This window comes from Onychostoma macrolepis, chromosome 23 (genome assembly GCF_012432095.1).
Source record: "Onychostoma macrolepis isolate SWU-2019 chromosome 23, ASM1243209v1, whole genome shotgun sequence".
Lineage (NCBI taxonomy): Eukaryota > Metazoa > Chordata > Actinopteri > Cypriniformes > Cyprinidae > Onychostoma > Onychostoma macrolepis.
The window spans coordinates 2733071-2752418 of NC_081177.1; the positions used below are offsets into that span (position 1 = coordinate 2733071).

The 19348-nt window shown below is 35.6% G+C and overlaps 1 protein-coding gene across 1 annotated transcript in view; it reads right to left on the bottom strand.

Annotated features, from left to right (window-relative positions):
• Positions 1-651: 651 nt before the first annotated feature.
• znhit6 (zinc finger HIT-type containing 6) overlaps positions 652-19348 on the bottom strand; it is a 42746-nt gene continuing 24049 nt past the window's right edge. The window contains exons 8-10 of the mRNA XM_058764263.1: positions 13919-13999; positions 3718-3842; positions 652-1866 (exon numbers count right to left, since the gene is read on the bottom strand). Coding sequence (XP_058620246.1) covers positions 1127-1866; positions 3718-3842; positions 13919-13999 — 946 coding nt within the window. The 3' untranslated portion in view covers positions 652-1126. The remainder of the gene's footprint in view (positions 1867-3717; positions 3843-13918; positions 14000-19348) is intronic.

Below are 19348 nucleotides of genomic sequence, written 5' to 3' on the forward strand. Positions count from 1 at the left end.
GCCAAAACCGAACATTTGCTGTCAATGTGCTCACCCTCAGTCCATCCAAGATGTAGACGAGTTTGTTTCTTCATCAGATTTGGAGAAATGTAGCATTGCATCACTTGTTCACCAATGGATCCTCTGCAGCTGAATGGGTGCCGTCAGAATGAGAGTCCAAACAGCTGATTAAAAACATCACAATAATCCACAAGTAATCCAATGGACCATAATCCATAATAACGCTTCCTGCAGTGAAAAAGTGCATCACCTGTTGTCTCTCACATCAAACTCCAGCCAAATATTTGTTTAGAGCTGTTTTGTCTTGTAAACGGTGCTTGATCTGTGCAGATTTCTCTCCTGATTCAGACCAGAACACTTTTTCACTGGAGGAAGCATTATTATGGATTATGGACTCGGATTTTAGTTAAAAACGCCTGAATGATGGATTTGTTTCAGCTTTTGTCTTCTCCAGATGTTAACTGATGGACTGGAGTGGTGTGGATTATTGTGATGTTTTTATCAGCTGTTTGGACTCTCATTCTGACGGCACCCATTCACTGCAGAGGATCTTGGATGGCTGGAGCACATTTTCAGCATTTTCAATTTTGGCTGAACTATTCTTTAAGTGTGCACAAAAATCACAGACAAAAGAGACTCAGAACTGGCATCACTCACAAAGAAATTCAGAAGTTTATTAAAAAGGAACATGGCATAAAAATACTGTCACATAAATACACAGATGCCATAACTCTGTCAAAGAAAGTAAACCTTCTGATGCAACTGTAAGGCACATGATGAAAGCACAGATTTCACAGTATACATGATCTTGATTTCATAACAGAAATATAACATTTGCAACTCCTTTTCCATCATTTTCTGCAGTAAATAACAGTGTGAACTCTATGAGGAATGTTCAGCGTTTGTCCGTCTCCATGAACACAGTGACGTGTGATGTCTGATATCACTTATCTGCGCTCAAAACATACCAGTCGCCAAAACAGTCCATCGCCTCCAAACCATTATTGCTACTATCTTTATCTGAAGCCTTATCTGCTATTGTCTGGTTATCGGCGCTGGATTGAGTCTGTCGGATAACAGGACTGTTAACATTGTATAAACATCAGGACTTTTGGCTCCTTTGCTATCACATATTAGCCTGATTTTCGCTTGCACTTGAATAAACATCAGTGTTTTCTACATGCGTGTTTTCCTGGCCTTCAATTTGAATCGTTCCTGATTGTTCACATGGTGAACTCTGACCTTCGGCGATGCAGGAGTCAGTCTGTCCTTCTTCGTCATGATTTGCACCATTATCGCCATTTTTCTCTTGAACTCCATCATCTTCTGGAAGTCCAGCATTGGAATTGATGTTTTTCTGACATTCATGAGGTGAAATATCAAACTTATCATCTTCACATAGACTTCTACCGTCATCAGTGAAAGTCTCAGTGTTGTCAGCTTCTTCAGGACCTTGAGAAACCATCATCATTTCTTCAGTTTTGCTGGTGATGTTCACTGAATCCTCTTTGTTTTGGTTCCCATCATCCACCTGAGCGTCCTGAACACTGTCATGAGGAGGACAGTCCTTCATCTCCACCTCGAGATTCTGATTTTCCTGAAGCTCTTCTTCTTCTTCTTCACTGTCATCATCCTCATGATGCAGTACAGGTATCTTCTTCTCAGTGTCATCATTGACACCATCATCGTCTTCAGTGCTTCCATCTTCTTCTTCACTTCGGATCTCTCCTTCCTCCAGCTCATCGTCCTCTGAGACTTTTGGCTTCTTCGCCACACGCACAAGAGCTTCTGAAAGCGTTTCAGCCGGGGAACATGAAGTTCTGGTGACGGTCACTGATGCAATGCTTTGGACAGCACTGGGACGCTCTAGAAGGAGAAAAAATGCATGGTGTAAGTAATATAAATAAGACAGTCTAACAGTGTGTGAGGGGGTCTGTGGAAGAGTTGAGAGAAAAGCAGTGTAAAAAAATGTTTTAAAAAGTGTCAAAAAAAATAAATAAATAAATTTGTTTAAAAAAAAAAAAAAAAAAAAAAAATTGGACTAACATACATAACATAAAAATTCAAATGAACAACAACAACAAAAATTGATTAAAATAAATAAATAATACATCTAGCAGGGGGGTACTAGGGGTCCATGGAAAACTTTCATGGAAAATCAGTTTAAATATATTAATCTTTTGATAGAAATAAATAACTACAAAACAAAAACGATTGATTAAAATACGATTAAAATAAATTAAAAAATTATTAAAATAAACAAATGCAATTAAAATAAATAATACATCTAAAGTTTTTTTTGTCAGATCATCTCATGATTCACTCTGATTTACAGCTGTAGTGCATGAGAGACAACAGCTGATGCAGAATCCGCTTCATTCAGACGTTATAAACCAACGTAATTAGATCATAGGTTAGGTAATCTAAGAACACAGACTCCAGTGAAAGCGGCGGTCCGCTTGAGCGAGGCTAGACCCCCGCTGCTCGGCTCCGATGGACCGTTTTCTCTCTCTAAGCAGGGTTACGCAACGAACAGAAGAAGCAGCACACATGTTCTGCGTACAAGTGTGTGTGTGTGTTTGGAGGAAGTGCCTCTGTTTTCTCTATAAACATCTTTACGGGCAGGTAACTCGTTAAACATTAAAAACACACCGAGCTGAGGTTATTAGCGCTGCGTGAGAGTCTCTAGCACATCATCTCTCTCGGAGCCATCGGCAGGCTTTGATGGACCAGCAGTGCCTTACATAACTCAATTAGCATTAGATAGAGTTAGAGGTGTTGGATGACTGCTAACAGAAACTTTTCAGTGCATGTTTGGTCAGTCTGGCCTGTTTAGTGAAGTGAGAGTCTGGTTTGGAGCTCATGAAAACTGATGAGAACACGCTTCATCCCATCGCAGGAAAGAAACAAGACTTTTTTTGTTTGCTTACAGAAGTGAACAATGCTTTGGACCATTGTTTTTTTTTTTTTGGACAATAAACACATTGCCCAATTCAATACAAAATAAAATTATTGCTATATTATTTTTTAATACATTTAACATAAAAAACAAAAAAACAAAAAAACAATTACTACAATTTTTCAGTATTTAACAAAGTAAAAAGAATGGGGGTAAATATGCTTACATATGCTTAAATTTATCAATGCAAAATATTATAATAAATAATAATATATTATTTTTAATACATCTAACAGAAAAGTGAAAAGAGGTCAAATAAGAATGGAGTAAATATGTGAAATTCTCAAATTATTCCTCAAAGTTATTTAAAAATCTAAAAATGTTTGTTATGCAAAATAGTCTAATTTATAAAATAATTTAGAATGAATAACATATTTTAATACATCTAACACTGCATTAATGAGTGAGTGAATGAATGAATTAATGATTTTAGCAGTGACTACCATCTTTCAGTAAAGTATTTACAATAAGAATGGGGCTTATGCTGTAAGATATGCTGAATTTTAAGGAAAAAACATAAGAAAACGGTTCCTTATACAAAATATTATAAATAATAATATAATTTATATTTATAATATATTATTTTTAATGCAAACAAATACAGAATGCTTTTCCTGTTGATTGTGGGATGAAATCCGAGCAGGATTCTTCCAGCGGTCAAACATCAGCTCCTGACGGCTCTGCAGACACTGTGTGTTTGTGTTCAGTATTAGAGATGTTTGGACAGTGTTTTGTGTGATCGAGTGTGTGTTTTGTACCTGGTCTGCGAGCGAGGTACTCCTGACTGTGGTCCTTCAGAACCACAAAGATTTCCGGGTATTCCACGATGGTCTTATGCATCAGGTTTTCCTGCAGACTCTTCTTCAAATCCAGCTCCAGATACCTGCCAAAAACAACACAAACAAACAAAGTTAAAGTCAAAGAGGAAAAAGCCTGCCTACTGATGATATCCAATACGCATCATGACATAATGCATTTATATTTATAAACACTGCCAGTCAAAGTGTGGAATACATAAAAAATAAATAAGTTTTCATTTTCTCACTAAGGCTGCACTATTTGATCAGAAATACTGTACAAATTGTGAAATATTATTATAATCTAAAAGAGCTGTTTTCTATGTGAATATATGTTCAAATGTAATTTATTTCTGTGATCAAAGCTGAATTTTCAGCATCATTACTCCAGTACTCCAGTGTCACATGATCTTCAGAAATCATTCTAATATGCTGATTTGCTGCTCAAGAAACATTTCTGATTATTATCAATGCTGAAAACAGTTGTGCTGCACAATATTTTTGTACAAACCCGATTCCAAAAAAGTTGGGACACTGTACAAATTGTGAATAAAAACAGAATGCAATGATGTGGAAGTTTCAAATTTCAGTATTTTATTCAGAATACAACATAGATGACATATCAAATGTTTAAACTGACAAAATGTATCATTTTAAGGGAAAAATAAGTTGATTTTAAATTTCATGGCATCAACACATCTCAAAAAAGTTGGGACAAGGCCATGTTTACCACTGTGTGGCATCCCCTCTTCTTTTTAATAACAGTCTGCAAACGTCTGGGGACTGAGGAGACAAGTTGCTCAAGTTTAGGAATAGGAATGTTGTCCCATTCTTGTCTAATACAGGCTTCTAGTTGCTCAACTGTCTTAGGTCTTCTTTGTCGCATCTTCCTCTTTATGATGCGCCAAATGTTGGGTGAAAGATCTGGACTGCAGGCTGGCCATTTCAGTACCCGGATCCTTCTACGCAGCCATGATGTTGTAATTGATGCAGTATGTGGTCTGGCATTGTCATGTTGGAAAATGCAAGGTCTTCCCTGAAAGAGACGACGTCTGGATGGGAGCATATGTTGTTCTAGAACTTGGATATACCTTTCAGCATTGATGGTGCTTTTCCAGATGTGTAAGCTGCCCATGCCACACGCACTCATGCAACCCCATACCATCAGAGATGCAGGCTTCTGAACTGAGCGCTGATAACAACTTGGGTTGTCCTTGTCCTCTTTAGTCCGGATCACATGGCGTCCCAGTTTTCCAAAAAGAACTTCAAATTTTGATTCGTCTGACCACAAAACAGTTTTCCACTTTGCCACAGTCCATTTTAAATGAGCCTTGGCCCAGAGAAAACACCTGCGCTTCTGGATCATGTTTAGATATGGCTTCTTTTTTGACCTATAGAGTTTTAGCCGGCAACGGCGAATGGCACGGTGGATTGTGTTCACCGACAATGTTTTCTGGAAGTATTCCTGAGCCCATGTTGTGATTTCCATTACAGTAGCATTCCTGTATGTGATGCAGTGCCGTCTAAGGGCCCGAAGATCACGGGCATCCAGTATGGTTTTCCGGCCTTGACCCTTACGCACAGAGATTGTTCCAGATTCTCTGAATCTTTGGATGATATTATGCACTGTAGATGATGATAACTTCAAACTCTTTGCAATTTTTCTCTGAGAAGCTCCTTTCTGATATTGCTCCACTATTTTTCGCTGCAGCATTGGGGGAATTGGTGATCCTCTTCCCATCTTGTCTTCTGAGAGACACTGCCACTCTGAGAGGCTCTTTTTATACCCAATCATGTTGCCAATTGACCTAATAAGTTGCAAATTGGTCCTCCAGCTGTTCCTTATATGTACATTTAACTTTTCCGGCCTCTTATTGCTACCTGTCCCAACTTTTTTGGAATGTGTAGCTCTCATGAAATCCAAAATGAGCCAATATTTGGCATGACATTTCAAAATGTCTGGGGGTTAAAATAGGACAGAAAATAGCTTATTACTTCTAAATTATGATGTTTTTTGATGTAAAAATCTTCATAACATTATAGTGGACTTCAAAGAACAGTACAAAATAAAAATAAAAACAGAGGCAACTCAAATCCATGTATCATTCGTTCATTTGTTTTTTCAATTTAATATTAATAAATGAAAAAACGGCTCCTTTTTCGTTTTTTCCCAAAAAACAAAAAACGAGAATTCAGCTTAAGTTTTCGTTTTTCCTTCCGGGGTAGAAAAATGAATAAACGGCTTGAATATTCGAGTTCTACACGTGGGCGGGAATTAAACACCCCTTTCTGCTGATTGGTCAGCCGAAAGATCAAACCGTGCCGTCATCAGTTCTTCCACAGTATCACGCAGCAGAATAATAGTCCTCCGCTGCTACAGTTGTACAGATTCTTAACGCATTTATTGCAACCACATTTAATCTTTTTTCATCAAACAGACTAACGAATAGCACGACAGAGTCTAGACAGGCTTTCTTCTGTGTAGACCAGCGGTTCTAAAAGTGATAGCAAAATAATTTGCTATAGCCTTATTTCCAGACTGTAAAGTCCCTCTTTTATCATGATACATAGGCTGTGATTTATTCCAAAGTGATTTGTATGATTAATTTAACGTCAAATAATCTAAATGAAGCCTTTTAAAAGACAGGTATTCATGTTTGTGGCATGCGCCAGAAAGATGCTCAAGGAGACCGAGACGCACTAAAGCAGGGCATTCTGTTGTTCTCTTCATTTTTAAAAGGCATGACATTTTGTAGTTATTTTGAACGTAACGTTACACAAATAAAAATATACATTTTACCATACGACTATAAATGACAGAATATTAGGTTATTTCCCCTCGATGGGGAAAAAATCCAAGTGAACATCAATCAGTACTCAATATTAATTTAAACTGCTTTAAATATGACTGCTGCTTGTTTCCTGTGCACTTCAATACTGGTCTGCACTTGACTGTAGTTGCGTCTGTCTGCTTATTGAGTTTATTTAACCCATCGCATGGATTGCCGGCCCTCGGCTATGGAATAATCTACCTCTAGCCATTCGCTCTGCCCCATCTGTCTTTGCTTTTAAAACGGCTTTGAAGAAGCACTTTTATATTATGGCGTTTTGAGTCTGATTTAGGGGAGACGTAATATATGTTTCCATTTTAAGATGTTATTGTCTTTGATTGTTTTTTTGAATGCATTGTACAGCACTTTGGGCTGCTCTTGAGGCTGTATAAATGTGCTATATAAGTAAATAAACTAAACTTATTATATTTTATGAAAATCTTGTGTTGCAGTCCTGTGTGCGAGTGCACAGCAGCTCACGCCGCGCACAAGTGGATCCTTTTGAGATATCAATTATAATCAATTTTAATAAAATACAAGACTACATTATAAAACTCTAACAGTAGGCTATTTAATATCTGTTGTTATCCGGTTGACAGTCAGAATGACAGTTCTTATGTGAACATTATAGGCCTATATATAGCCTACCTAAGCCAATTTATTATTCTTTCCTTTTTGTCTTAGTGTTTAAAATATTTATTTTGAAACAAATTAATTAAGTAATTAATTAAACAAACAGACTATGACAGCCGTCAGATCATACCCTGCCATGCCCAGCTGATGCAAAGAATATAATTTATATCTACACAGAAGAAAGCCTGTCTAGACTCTGTCGAGCAATTCATTAGTCTGTGTGTTTGATGAAAAAAGATGAAATGTAGTTGCAATAAATGCGTTAAGGATATGTATAACTGTAGCAGCGGAGGACTATTATTCTGCTGCATGATACTGCGGAAGAACTGATGACGGCACGGTTTGATCTTCGGCTGACCAATCAGCAGAAAGGGCGTTTAATTCCTGCCCACATGTAGAAATCGAATATTCAAGCTGTTTATTAATTTTTCTACCCTTGAAGGAAAAACGAAAATTTAAGCTGAATTCTCGTTTTTAGTTTTTGGAAAAACGAAAAGGAGTAACTTTTTCATTTTTCTACTTTCAATATTAAATCAAAAAATGAATGAACGAATGATACACGGATTAACTCATGACCCCTTTAATAAATGACTGATGCCACTTAAATATGACTGCTCAAATAGTAGAGCATGGCGCTAGCAACGCTAAGATCATGGGTTCGATTCCCAGGGAAAGCAAGAGCTGATCAAATGTAAAAACTGTAACTTGAATGTAAGTCGCTTTGGATAAAAGCGTCTGCTAAATGCATAAATGTAAATGTAAATGTAAATGCCACTGAATCAAAGTTCTGAATCAAGAACCGATTCATTTAAAGTGGTTCACTGTGACTATATTATGAATGCTGGATACACTGGTCCATCCGTGTTGACGTTCTCCGGTAGAACATTCCCATGATATCACAGTTGGAGGTGCGAGAGGAAGCGCTCATGTTTTGGCTCCATAAAAAGCAACTGGAGGCTAAACCCCGCTCACAGCTGGAGACTCGTTCAGCCGAATCAGTAACAGCTTTAACAACCGCTCGCGAGCCTCCGTGCCCTTTAACTTTCTCTCACATGACATCAGCAAATCCCTGAGGCCTGCAGAGCATCGTAAATCAGGGATGTCACAGCGGTCCATAGCTCACGCTTGTTTACGTTCTGAGAGCGGTTCGGGATCCGTCCCAAACACAAAGCGCTGCTGGTGAACATACAGACACCTGCGTCAACAGATCCTCAGACTGCTGCGTCGACGCTCAGAAGCTCGCTCTGTTTTCCAGGCCAAACCAAAGAGCCAAACCGACGCAGAGGAAAACAAGCCGGACCGAGCCAAACCTCATTGGGATGTGCGAGGCTTCGGCAAATCCACACACAACAAACAAACAAACGGCCTGTTTCTGTGCTGAAAACCACAGACGGAGCTCAAAGTTCAGTTGCATAAGGCAGTGGTTCTCAAACGGGGGTACGTGAGGTGACGGATGGGGGTACGCAAACTAATTGCTGAGCTTTTGGCATTCGTTTAATTCTACCCCAACTTAAAGTAACATTAAAACCTAGCATGTATTTCTAACAAGCAAAATGCCGCTTCTAATATAGAACAGGAAAATCGGAGTGCCATAAAGGGTCAAATGACAGCAAATTACCTCATCTTTTGCGGTCAAAACTGACTGCATCCACAGACGCATTCGTGCGTATTATAGGATGCCCGCATATGCTGCTTTAGCAACAAGTTTATGCTGCTGTTCATTGCATCTTCAAAAGTAGATTTGTAGCACTTATAGCATGAAGACCAAGAATGCAATTTTCCCTGAATATTCAAACGATAGCAACTGTGACATTTATTTTATATAACAGTTCAACAAAAAAGGTAATATTAAGTGAACATTTTACATTTTGAATGTAGCCTACATTTTAAACACAATATTGTCATTTATTGTTTGTTATATTTTACAACAAAATAATATTTTCAACAAAATCCGCGACAGAACTGCATCAACAGCGGTGTTTCGTTAGTGAAGGAATCTGCAGCTTTGAACGATTCGGAGAGTCAGTGATTAATAGAGGTGCAACGGATCTTAGATGATCCGTGATCCGTACGGACCAGTCCCCACGGTTCGGCACGCATTCTGATGGATACATACACACAAAGTTATGTGAAAATACCCGTTTTGGCAAGTATTCTGGTAAACACAGTAGGTTAAGACATGTCCATGTCTTAAGTTAACGTATACAGCTAAGAAAAAAACGTGCATTTAGTCTTAAAGAGACAGCAGCCTAGAAATACCTACGTCTGTCTTGTCTGCTAATCAAACAACACCACAGCTTTAACAAAGATCAATCTGTATTTAACTTATGCAGTAAGCATTATTGTGTTGTTTTAAACTTAATTATTACATTTCTGCACCCATACTCGAAATGGTGCTCTGCATTTAACCCATCCAAGTGCACACACACAGCAGTGAGTAGTGAAGACACTAACACACACACACACACACACACACACACACACACACACACACACACACACACACACACACACAGTGAACAGCCTTACTCCAGCGCCCGGGGAGCAATTAGGGGTTCAGTGCCTTGCTCAAGGGCACCTTAGTCATGGTATCGAAGGTGGAGAGAGTGCTGTTCATTCACAATCCCCACCTTCAATTCCTGCAGGTGCGGGAATCGAACCAGCAACCTTCAGGTTACAAGCCCGACTCCCTAACCATTAGGCCACGACTACCCCATATTACACTAGAATACTAGTGTTACATCTATGCTTGGAATTTGTGCAATTGTTCTTGTTGTATTACTGACTTTAGTAGTTAAGCTAGTAGTTTCTGCTGGAGTATAGAAGTACTTAAAGTAAGCTTTTAGAAATAAATGAAAAGCAAACTTTTTCTTTTCTTTTTTTTTGCTGATCCGAAAAATGATCCGATCCATGACTCAAAATCCGTAGTATGATCCGAACCGTGAGTTTTGTGATCCGTTGCACCACTAGTGATTAATAACCTATTCATCTACAGCCGTTTGCTTCGTTACTGAATGAATGAATGAATGAATGAATGACGTGATGCTTCGTTATTAAGACAGTGACTTGAAAAAAAATGCACCTGTAAATCAATTTAAGGGGGCAAATATTGTCCCTTAATGGAAAAGATGTGACTGTGGTCTGTTAAATGCCCCAGGGGGTACGCCACAGTAAAAAGTTTGAGAACCACTGGCATAAGGATTGAGATTTATGGACTAAATTACAGATACTGCTGGACAATCGTGCTGACATTGAAACTTACTCAAGTTTATGCAGAAAACAATTAGAAAGCATTCATTTCCAAGACTATTAATTATTCATTTATTTCAGTGAAGTGTAAAAGTAAAATAAGAATGGAGTTGAATATGCTCAATTGTCATGCAAGTTATTCCTGAAAATTATTTACAATATAATTTATAATTAATAATACATTATTTTAATAAATCTAACCAAAAAAAAAAGCAATAAATAAAACAAATAAATAAATTTAGCATTACTACAATTGCTCAGTATTTAGCTTCAAATATGCAGGGGGTAAATATGCTTAATTGTCATGTAAATTATTCCTTAAAATAATTTAAAAACCTAAAAGAAATCCTTACACAAAATATTATAATATATAATATAATTACTACAAAATTCAAATTTAGCATTAATACAATTTCTGAGTATTTACTGCAGCTTAAAACATGCATGGGGTAAATATGCTTAATTTTCATGTGCATTTTTCCACAAAATGATTTAAAAAAAATAATAATAAAATAAAAAGTCAAATTAGAAAATGTACAATAATTAGAGTCAATAATATAAATTATTATTTAAATTATTTTAAAAAAGTAAAGTATTAAACTATACTAAAAAGTCATTTCTCAGTATTTCGCTTTAAATATGCATCGGGTACATATGCCACGAAAAAAAAAAAAAATCCTAAAAAATTTCCTCTGCAAAATATTATAATGACCAATATATTATTCCTAATATATGATCTTCATCTCACATCTTCTGAGGAGTGTTTATTTCTTCATCTCTCAATCAGCATTGCATTGCATTACATGTTTGGATCATTTCAATCTCATCTTACATTGAGAGTGATGACTGATATTTAGATCATTTTATGTCAGTGACTGCTGCATTGATTAATCAAGGTTCGTGGTCATTTCAAACGGAGACTGAAGAGTACTGCATTTACACATGAACAGAAACCTAGATTAATAAATGCTGTACTAAACTGTTAGTTCAAGATGGAAACAGTCTATTTGCTGAGTAAATATTAACCGTGAGCTTCCAGTAAAGAGATGTTTGTGGTGAAGGACAGAAAGGCTAAACAAAACAAACCGTTTTCACATGAGAGACAGATCATAAAACAATCATCTGCTCATATACTGATCGACATGTTTTGGAAAATGTTTTAAGTTCAGGTTAAATTGCATCGTCTGTCATTAATGCAGGAAAAACTCAGAACCGAGCCACGAGGTGAAAGCAGAAATCACTCAAGTGTGGTTATGTTTTGCAGGACAGAATCACGGCATACAGACATCAGAACCATATCTGGTAACATCTTCAGTGAGAAATGTCAACACAATTACATTTGGACTCCAAATATCTACATATACAATGCAGACGAGTCTTTGGCAGTTTTGTATAATTGCTGATATGCTTTAAAAGGGTGATATTTTCCAGTCATTTTGACCAATACTTTTTGAATTTGAAGATCAAGGTAAATTGTACTTAATTTGTCTTCCGGGAAACATGCAAGTATCTAATTTTGCTTCTGTAGGGCAGTATTAAATGGAAGGAAAATTTTTTTTTTTTTTTCAAAATTCACGATATAATTAATATAATTATTTGATTTGTTTATATAGTAATCATACGCAGTTTTATTTTGCATCCAAAAAAAAGTATTTAAAAAAGGTATATGTGTAGCCTGTATGAAAAACCCTAAAAAAGAAACGCAACTGAATTCATTTTAAATGTTACAAAATAGCAATGGTCGCATCACGGGGGCAAAACCAGAATTCTGAGGGATAGACTTTCACAGCCGCTGATCCAGGAGCAGTGAGGCTCAGAAAGCAGGTGTGTGTGAGGGCCGACAGGTGCGCGGGGCTTTACGGCTCCCACACGGCCCTCGGACCCCAGCGAGGGACACCAAAACACGCAGAGAGAGAGACAGAACCAGAGAAAAGCATCTCTGATGAGTCCCAAAGCGCTCAAACTGCGTAACTACGGGAGAATTTATGAGCAGTGATGTCATTCCCATAAAGCATTCTGTATTTCATACGCGCAGGAATAAATCAGGATGACAGCGTCAGCCAATGGACAGCCTCCGTTATCGCTGGGTGTGTTTCAGTTCTTACCAAAGACACAATAAAACACACACATTTCACTCCGGTGGCATTTACAAGGACAGGAAGCCGAAAACATGTGCCACATGCTAAGATTAGACCCAACGATTACACTAAAACACGTTTGTACTTCAGGAGCTGGGGCAGCTCGTTCCATTTTGAGATATGAAAAGATAAAATTATCTCATCGTATTTTTGACAGTATTTGGTTTAATATAATTGCTGGAATGCATTAAAAATGTCGCCAATTGAATGATTTAAATCCTTTTATTATAGCTTTTAATCAATGAACTTTCATGATTTTGGCTTAGGTATTTTGACAATTTGGGAACCAAATTAACAAATAATAAATGATTATTAACAAAATATATGAATGAATTAATAAACAAAAACACATAAATATTTATTAATTAATAAAATAAATAATATATAAAATATATAAAATAAATTAATAAATTCAATTAATAAATTAATTAATATATGAATATGGGGAGGGATGATCAATTACTATTAAATAAATTGATTAATAAACAAAATACATTCAAATAAATAAACATTAATATAATAAATGAATAAACATTAATATATGAATTCAATTAATAAATTAATAAAACTAATTAATACATAAATTTGGGAACCAAGCTACTAAATAATTAATGATTATTATCTAACAAATTAATTAATAAACAAAAAGACATGAAGAAATAAAGTTAAAAAATGTCATAATTAAAATAAAATAAATAAATACATCTATTTAATAGGAAACCAAACTAACAAATAATTATTAAATAAATCATTAAATAATTATAATATATAATAAAAAACTTTGTTAATAAATTATAATACATGATAAAATGAAAAGTACATGATAAATAAAGAATATTAATAATAATTAAAAACATTATTATAATAAACCAATCAATCAATCTAAAAGTAGAGACAGACAGAAGAGTCATACAGTATTAGGGCTGCAACAAACAATTATTTTGATAATTGATTAATCGAACTATTATTAGAATGATTAATCAGCTAATCATTGATTATTCAGATTTTGTATTTTGTTAAAATATTGAGTCATTCATATAGTGCTGCTTCATAACAGAAAATCAAGCCGTAATTCTAACTGAAAGCGACACTGATTTTTCATCTTCAATATTGTGCTGCTGCTTGCTTTAAAGCATCTACTGTATAAAGCGCTATATACATAAACTTGACGTGATGTAACTTACTGTAGCCTGACAGCAGAGCTGCTGCAAACGATCAGATGCTTTCTGAACTGCTGTTTTCTCACCGCTGTCGTGTTTGTTGTGTGTTTATTTTGTTATTGAGAAGAAATCGCGCAGTATATATTATTACCTGAGAGAGTCGGGCTGTTTCTGCTCTGACTTCAGAAAGACTCTGATGTCCTCCGGAGGACTGTGGACGTAGATCTTTAACCTGGAAACACAACACACATGAAATCAGCCTTCTCCAGAGAAAGAAACACTGCACATTCACTCGACAGGAGGGTGTGTGACATGTGAAAAACACCTTTAAACAGCATTCGCTACACGCTTTACTTACATAACGTGACATATCTGACTGAATCTGGCTGCATGCAGGAATGTACATTAAGAAAGTTAAACAGTGTCAGTTTTGAACTCATGTTGACTTTAACGGTGAACACACACACACACACACGATATGCTCAGACTCATATGAAAGTCATGCCTGATATGATAAACTAGCTGGTTTGGTAACGTATGCCAGTCATAAGTTTGGACACATTTGAATTTATGTTTCTCATCGTCTTTTGATTTAAAAGCCTCAGCTGAGATGTGTAAAATCATTTCTGCAGACAAATATAAACCGTGTCTACATATAAAAGAAGTATTAAACTGAATAAATTGTAGGGTCCTATGAAACCCTTTTAATTTTTCCACATATTTTTGCTGTTTCCAGCTTTTGTGTGTGTGTTTTAATGTTTTTTTCTGGATTTAATTTTAGTAATCAAAAGGCATGTATAACCAATTGAAATCATAAAACCTATACATTTTAACAACGATTTATTAAAGATTCAATAAAAACAAAATTTTTAGAGTTCTAAAAAAACTTTTATTTTTTCCCCAAATTCTATGTTTCTCTGGATTCTGCTTAAATGGTTTAAATTAAATTCCAAAAATTCTAAAAAGCCTTAATTAAATTCTAACGTTCTAAAAAGCATGTCTAATCAAAATGAACTTTAACAATTTAATAGTATATTGCAATTTTAACAATAATAGTGGGCTTTATTTATTTATTTATTTTATTTTTTTCAGGATTTATGATTTAATACAAATTTATTGTTAAAAATGGTGAAAATTATACTTAATTTTCAAGTGAAAATTTATTAACTTTTATTTGTTGGCAAACAAAGTGCTTCACAAGAGATGTTTACTGTAAAAATAAAAATAGGGAAGAACAACTGTTATTATTTCTTAAAAAAGGTTTAATTATTATTATTATTGAAATATACATTAATAATATACATATAATATAAAGTAAATTAATAAACAGAACTGCTAACTGTATAAATTTGGGAACCAAATTAATAAATAATAAATGATTAATAAATTAATCATTAAATTAATAATCAATACATTAAAAAATGACGAAATCAAGTAAAAAAAAAAACAATACAATAAAAAAATAAAGTATTATTATTATTATTATTTTGTAAAGTACATTCTACTGTACAACAGTAATTCAGTTCTGTCGCAATTTCTTTAAATCATATTGAACTATTTTGCAGCTTGTAGTGAAGACCTTTGGATTTCTGTATCTGATGGTGGTTTTATCAAATGAAATGGTGAAATGCTTACAGACACTACTCCAAATCACAGTTTGATTAAATTACAGCTCTACTTTTGATTTATTCACCCAAATTCCATGTTACAATTAAAGGGATACTCCACCCCAAAATGCAAATTGTGTCATTAATCACTTACCCCCATGTCGTTCCAAACCCGTAAAAGCTTTGTTCGTCCTCGGAACACAATTTAAGATATTCTGGAGGTTTGTGACTGTCCCATTGACTGCTAAACACTTAGCAATGTCAAGGCACAGAAAAGTATGAAAGACATCGTCAAAATAGTCCATCTGCCATCAGTGGTTCAACCGTAACGTTATGAAGCTACGAGAATACTTTTTTTTTTTCCTAAAATATCTTAAATTGTGTTCCAAAGACGAATGAAACTTTTACAGGTTTGGAGCGACATGGGGGTAAGTGATTTTATTTTGGGGAGGAGTATCCCTTTAACTCCATCAGTGTGAGTTCAGTGTTTTCTAACATAAGGGAGACGGTCAGAATAAGTGCATGTGTCCAAACTCCAGACCATTCTCAACTATCCAGTGTCCGACATCTCAACCCGCCGTGACGCGTTTCCATTGTGTTCCTGAAGCCGATGATTATCTTGATAAAAGCCATCGTTCATTTGAAACACACGGAGACGGAGCCGAGCCGAAGCTGACAGCGCTCAACGGTTCAGATTTTCTCCAAAACACACAAAGGCATTTAGATGGAAGCGTGGAACATGTTCTGACAGATGATTCCTGAAATATAAACAATCCAGTCGCTGCTCTCGATGTTGCGTAACAAACAGAGACGAGGGAGAAAGGTTTGGACGTGATGCTGAATCATTCGAACCCCCTGCTATCTGTCAGGAGACGAGAACATGTGAGACCGTTTAGGAGGAGTTCAGTTGATTTGGTTTGTTGGATGTTTTCTAAACACAATTAGCTACAATTAAGAGGCTTGTAAGATCGGTAGAGATTTGTTAGTTTGCTGACAGTGTCCTCACGCTCAGGTCATCCGAGATGTAGACAAGTTTGTTTCTTCATCAGATTTGGAAAATGTGTCGTCAGAACGAGAGTCCAAACAGCTGATAAAAACATCACAATAATCCACACCACTCCAGTCCATCAGTTAACATCTGGAGAAGACAAAAACTCTGTGTTTGATCTTAAAAACAGCTGAAATGCATAAAATTAGTTCTTTAGACAAATATAAATTGTCTGCATATGAATTTAATATTAGAATGAACAATTTTTTGAATTGAATTTTTCTGGATATAATTATAGTACTCAAAAAAAAAGCATTCCTAAGTAATTGAAATAATAAAAACTGTACAAATAAACAACAGTTTATTCAAAGTTCAACAAAAACTATTTGTTGGGTCTTATTTTTTTCTGAAGTCAGTTTTTTTGGATTCAGTTGTAAAAATCAAAAAGCATGTCTAACAAATTAAAACCATACAATTTAACACAAATGTATTAAAGGTTTAACAAAAATGACATTTCCCCCAAAATCCATGTTTTCCCTTTTAATTTTTCTGGACTCCACTTTAATGGTTTAACTGAACTCTATTAACCAAAAACAATATATAATCAACTGAATTGATACAATTGTAACAATTTAATACTTATACAAATTTAACAATAACAGGGTCCTATGAAACGTTTTATTTTTTTCAGAAATTCTGTGTTATTGCTGTTTTTTAAAACTGTGTGTTTGTTAGAACAAACTCTATCATGAAGACGTTTTTTTAAATAAAATCCAAGTCCCTAATCCATAATAACGCTTCCTTCAGTGAACAAGTGCATCTCCTGTTGTCTCTCACATCAAAATCCAGACATATATTTGTTTAGAGCTGTTTTGTCTTGTAAACGCTGCTTGATCTGCAGATTTCTCTCCTGATTCAGACCAGAACACTTTCTCACTGGAGGAAGCATTATTGTGGATTATGGACTCGGATTTTAGTTAAAAATGTCATAATGCTGGATTTGTTTCAGCTTTTGTCTTCTCAAGATGTTAACTGATGGACTGGAGTGGTGTGGATTACTTGAGGATTCTTGTGATGTTTTTATCAGATGTTTGGACTCTCATTCTGACGGCACCCATTCACTGGTGAGTAAGTGATGCAATGCTACATTTCTCCAAATCTGACGAAGAAACAAACTCATCTACATCTTGGATAGCCTGAGTAGCAGTAAACTTTCAGCAAATGATCATTTCTGGGTGAACTATCCCTTTAAAGATAATTTTCCACCTCTTTAAATCGACTCGTCTGTACATGCTTAATGAGTTTCTGTTATGGAATAATATGAATCAGCACTGATCTCTGGGGTAAAAGTCTTTAGTTGTTAAACGTCAGCATTGCTTTTCACAATAATTTACACAATTATCAAACCCTCCCTGAAAGATGCCTGGGTTTAAGAGCAAAAGACGCCCAACTCTATTCTAGTGTTGATTTTGTGGCCTATTATCACACTGTAAAGAGTTTATTTCTAACTCCAAACCGCAGCTTCATTTCTGCATTTACAGACGTTTTGTTGATCTTCAAGCCATAATAATGATGTGCTGATCCAAATGGCCCTAAAACCGTTCCATGAAGAAACAATAGAGAGAAAATGCTCCACTTCATCACGTTAATTGTCAAGTCATTACTGCATTTTGTGGAAAAGTTAAAAAATGAATCTGTCCCAGTTTTCCCTGCGAGTCTGACATCAATAAACCACCAAAAAGGGCCAGACACAATCTCACTGACTGACAATGCTGCACTTACGCCACATTTCAGCCGTAAAAAGTCATCGAGATCACATTAAACATCCAAAATGAGAAGCAGACGATCAAGAAATGTGAAAATGTCACACGCCACGATCAGATGTCAGCTCAGTGTTAATTCCCTGTTCGTCATTGTCGACACGTGTGCATTTTTCTGCAGTCGGAGCTTGTTTTGACGGCAAGTTCAACAGGTGCACAAGGCCCTGTATGTGCTACAGCTAAATTCAGTTGTTAATTCATCTTTTAGTGTTTAATCTTGATCTGTATGCATACAGTTCAGTCATTTATGGAGTGGCAACCGCATTTGTAGAAATTTTACATAGTGTGCATGGAACCAAACTGAACAACTAGTTGTTGATGTATTTAAATGTGCTTTACAGTTGTGAAATCATAGTGAATGAGGTGTGTTTTGACTCTTACTATAAAAAAACAGTAAATAAAAACAAAGCACAAAATAAACTTATATCCAAAAACATTATCTTGGAAATAAACCACATACCAAAATATTGCAACCTGCATCTGCCTACTTTATTAACTGCATAAAGTGGATCACTTTATGAGCCAAAGATGCTTAAATAGGGATGCACCGATACCAAATTTCTCAGCCAATACCAATAACCGATTATTCAGAATGATATCTGCCAATACCAATGGTTTAGCTTTTTTTTTTAAGGAAAAAAATCTCTCTCAAATAATGCTGTAAACTATACTGACAGCTCTCTCATTTAGTATATTAGAGGTTAAAATGAACAACAACACTATTATATTCAATGCTATTTATTTTCATATAAAATAATCACGCTCAAATTAAAACAACTGTATACAACTCAATTGCACATCAGGTACCTTTCATCTGTCTTCATGACAGATTTATTCAACGCATATAATAAATAATAAATAAGCTCCCTCTAGTGTTTTTAAAGCTAACTAATACAGTTCATAAACAATCCATTGACGGTCGATAGTGTAGATAACTGCTTTTATTGACTGATACCGATTTTAGGCAGATAAATCTGTGCTTTAATAACTGACGCTTATAATAAGTGGACATGGCAACCCTTCAACCCCTCTGCGAAGCCTCTAAACATTAACAATACAGCGACGAACATAACGAGTCTTTGGTTGCTGTAATATTACTTTGGCCAAAATTAGCGGATACTAAACATGAGACGGCAAAAGATTAGAGTTTAGATTTAGAAGATTTG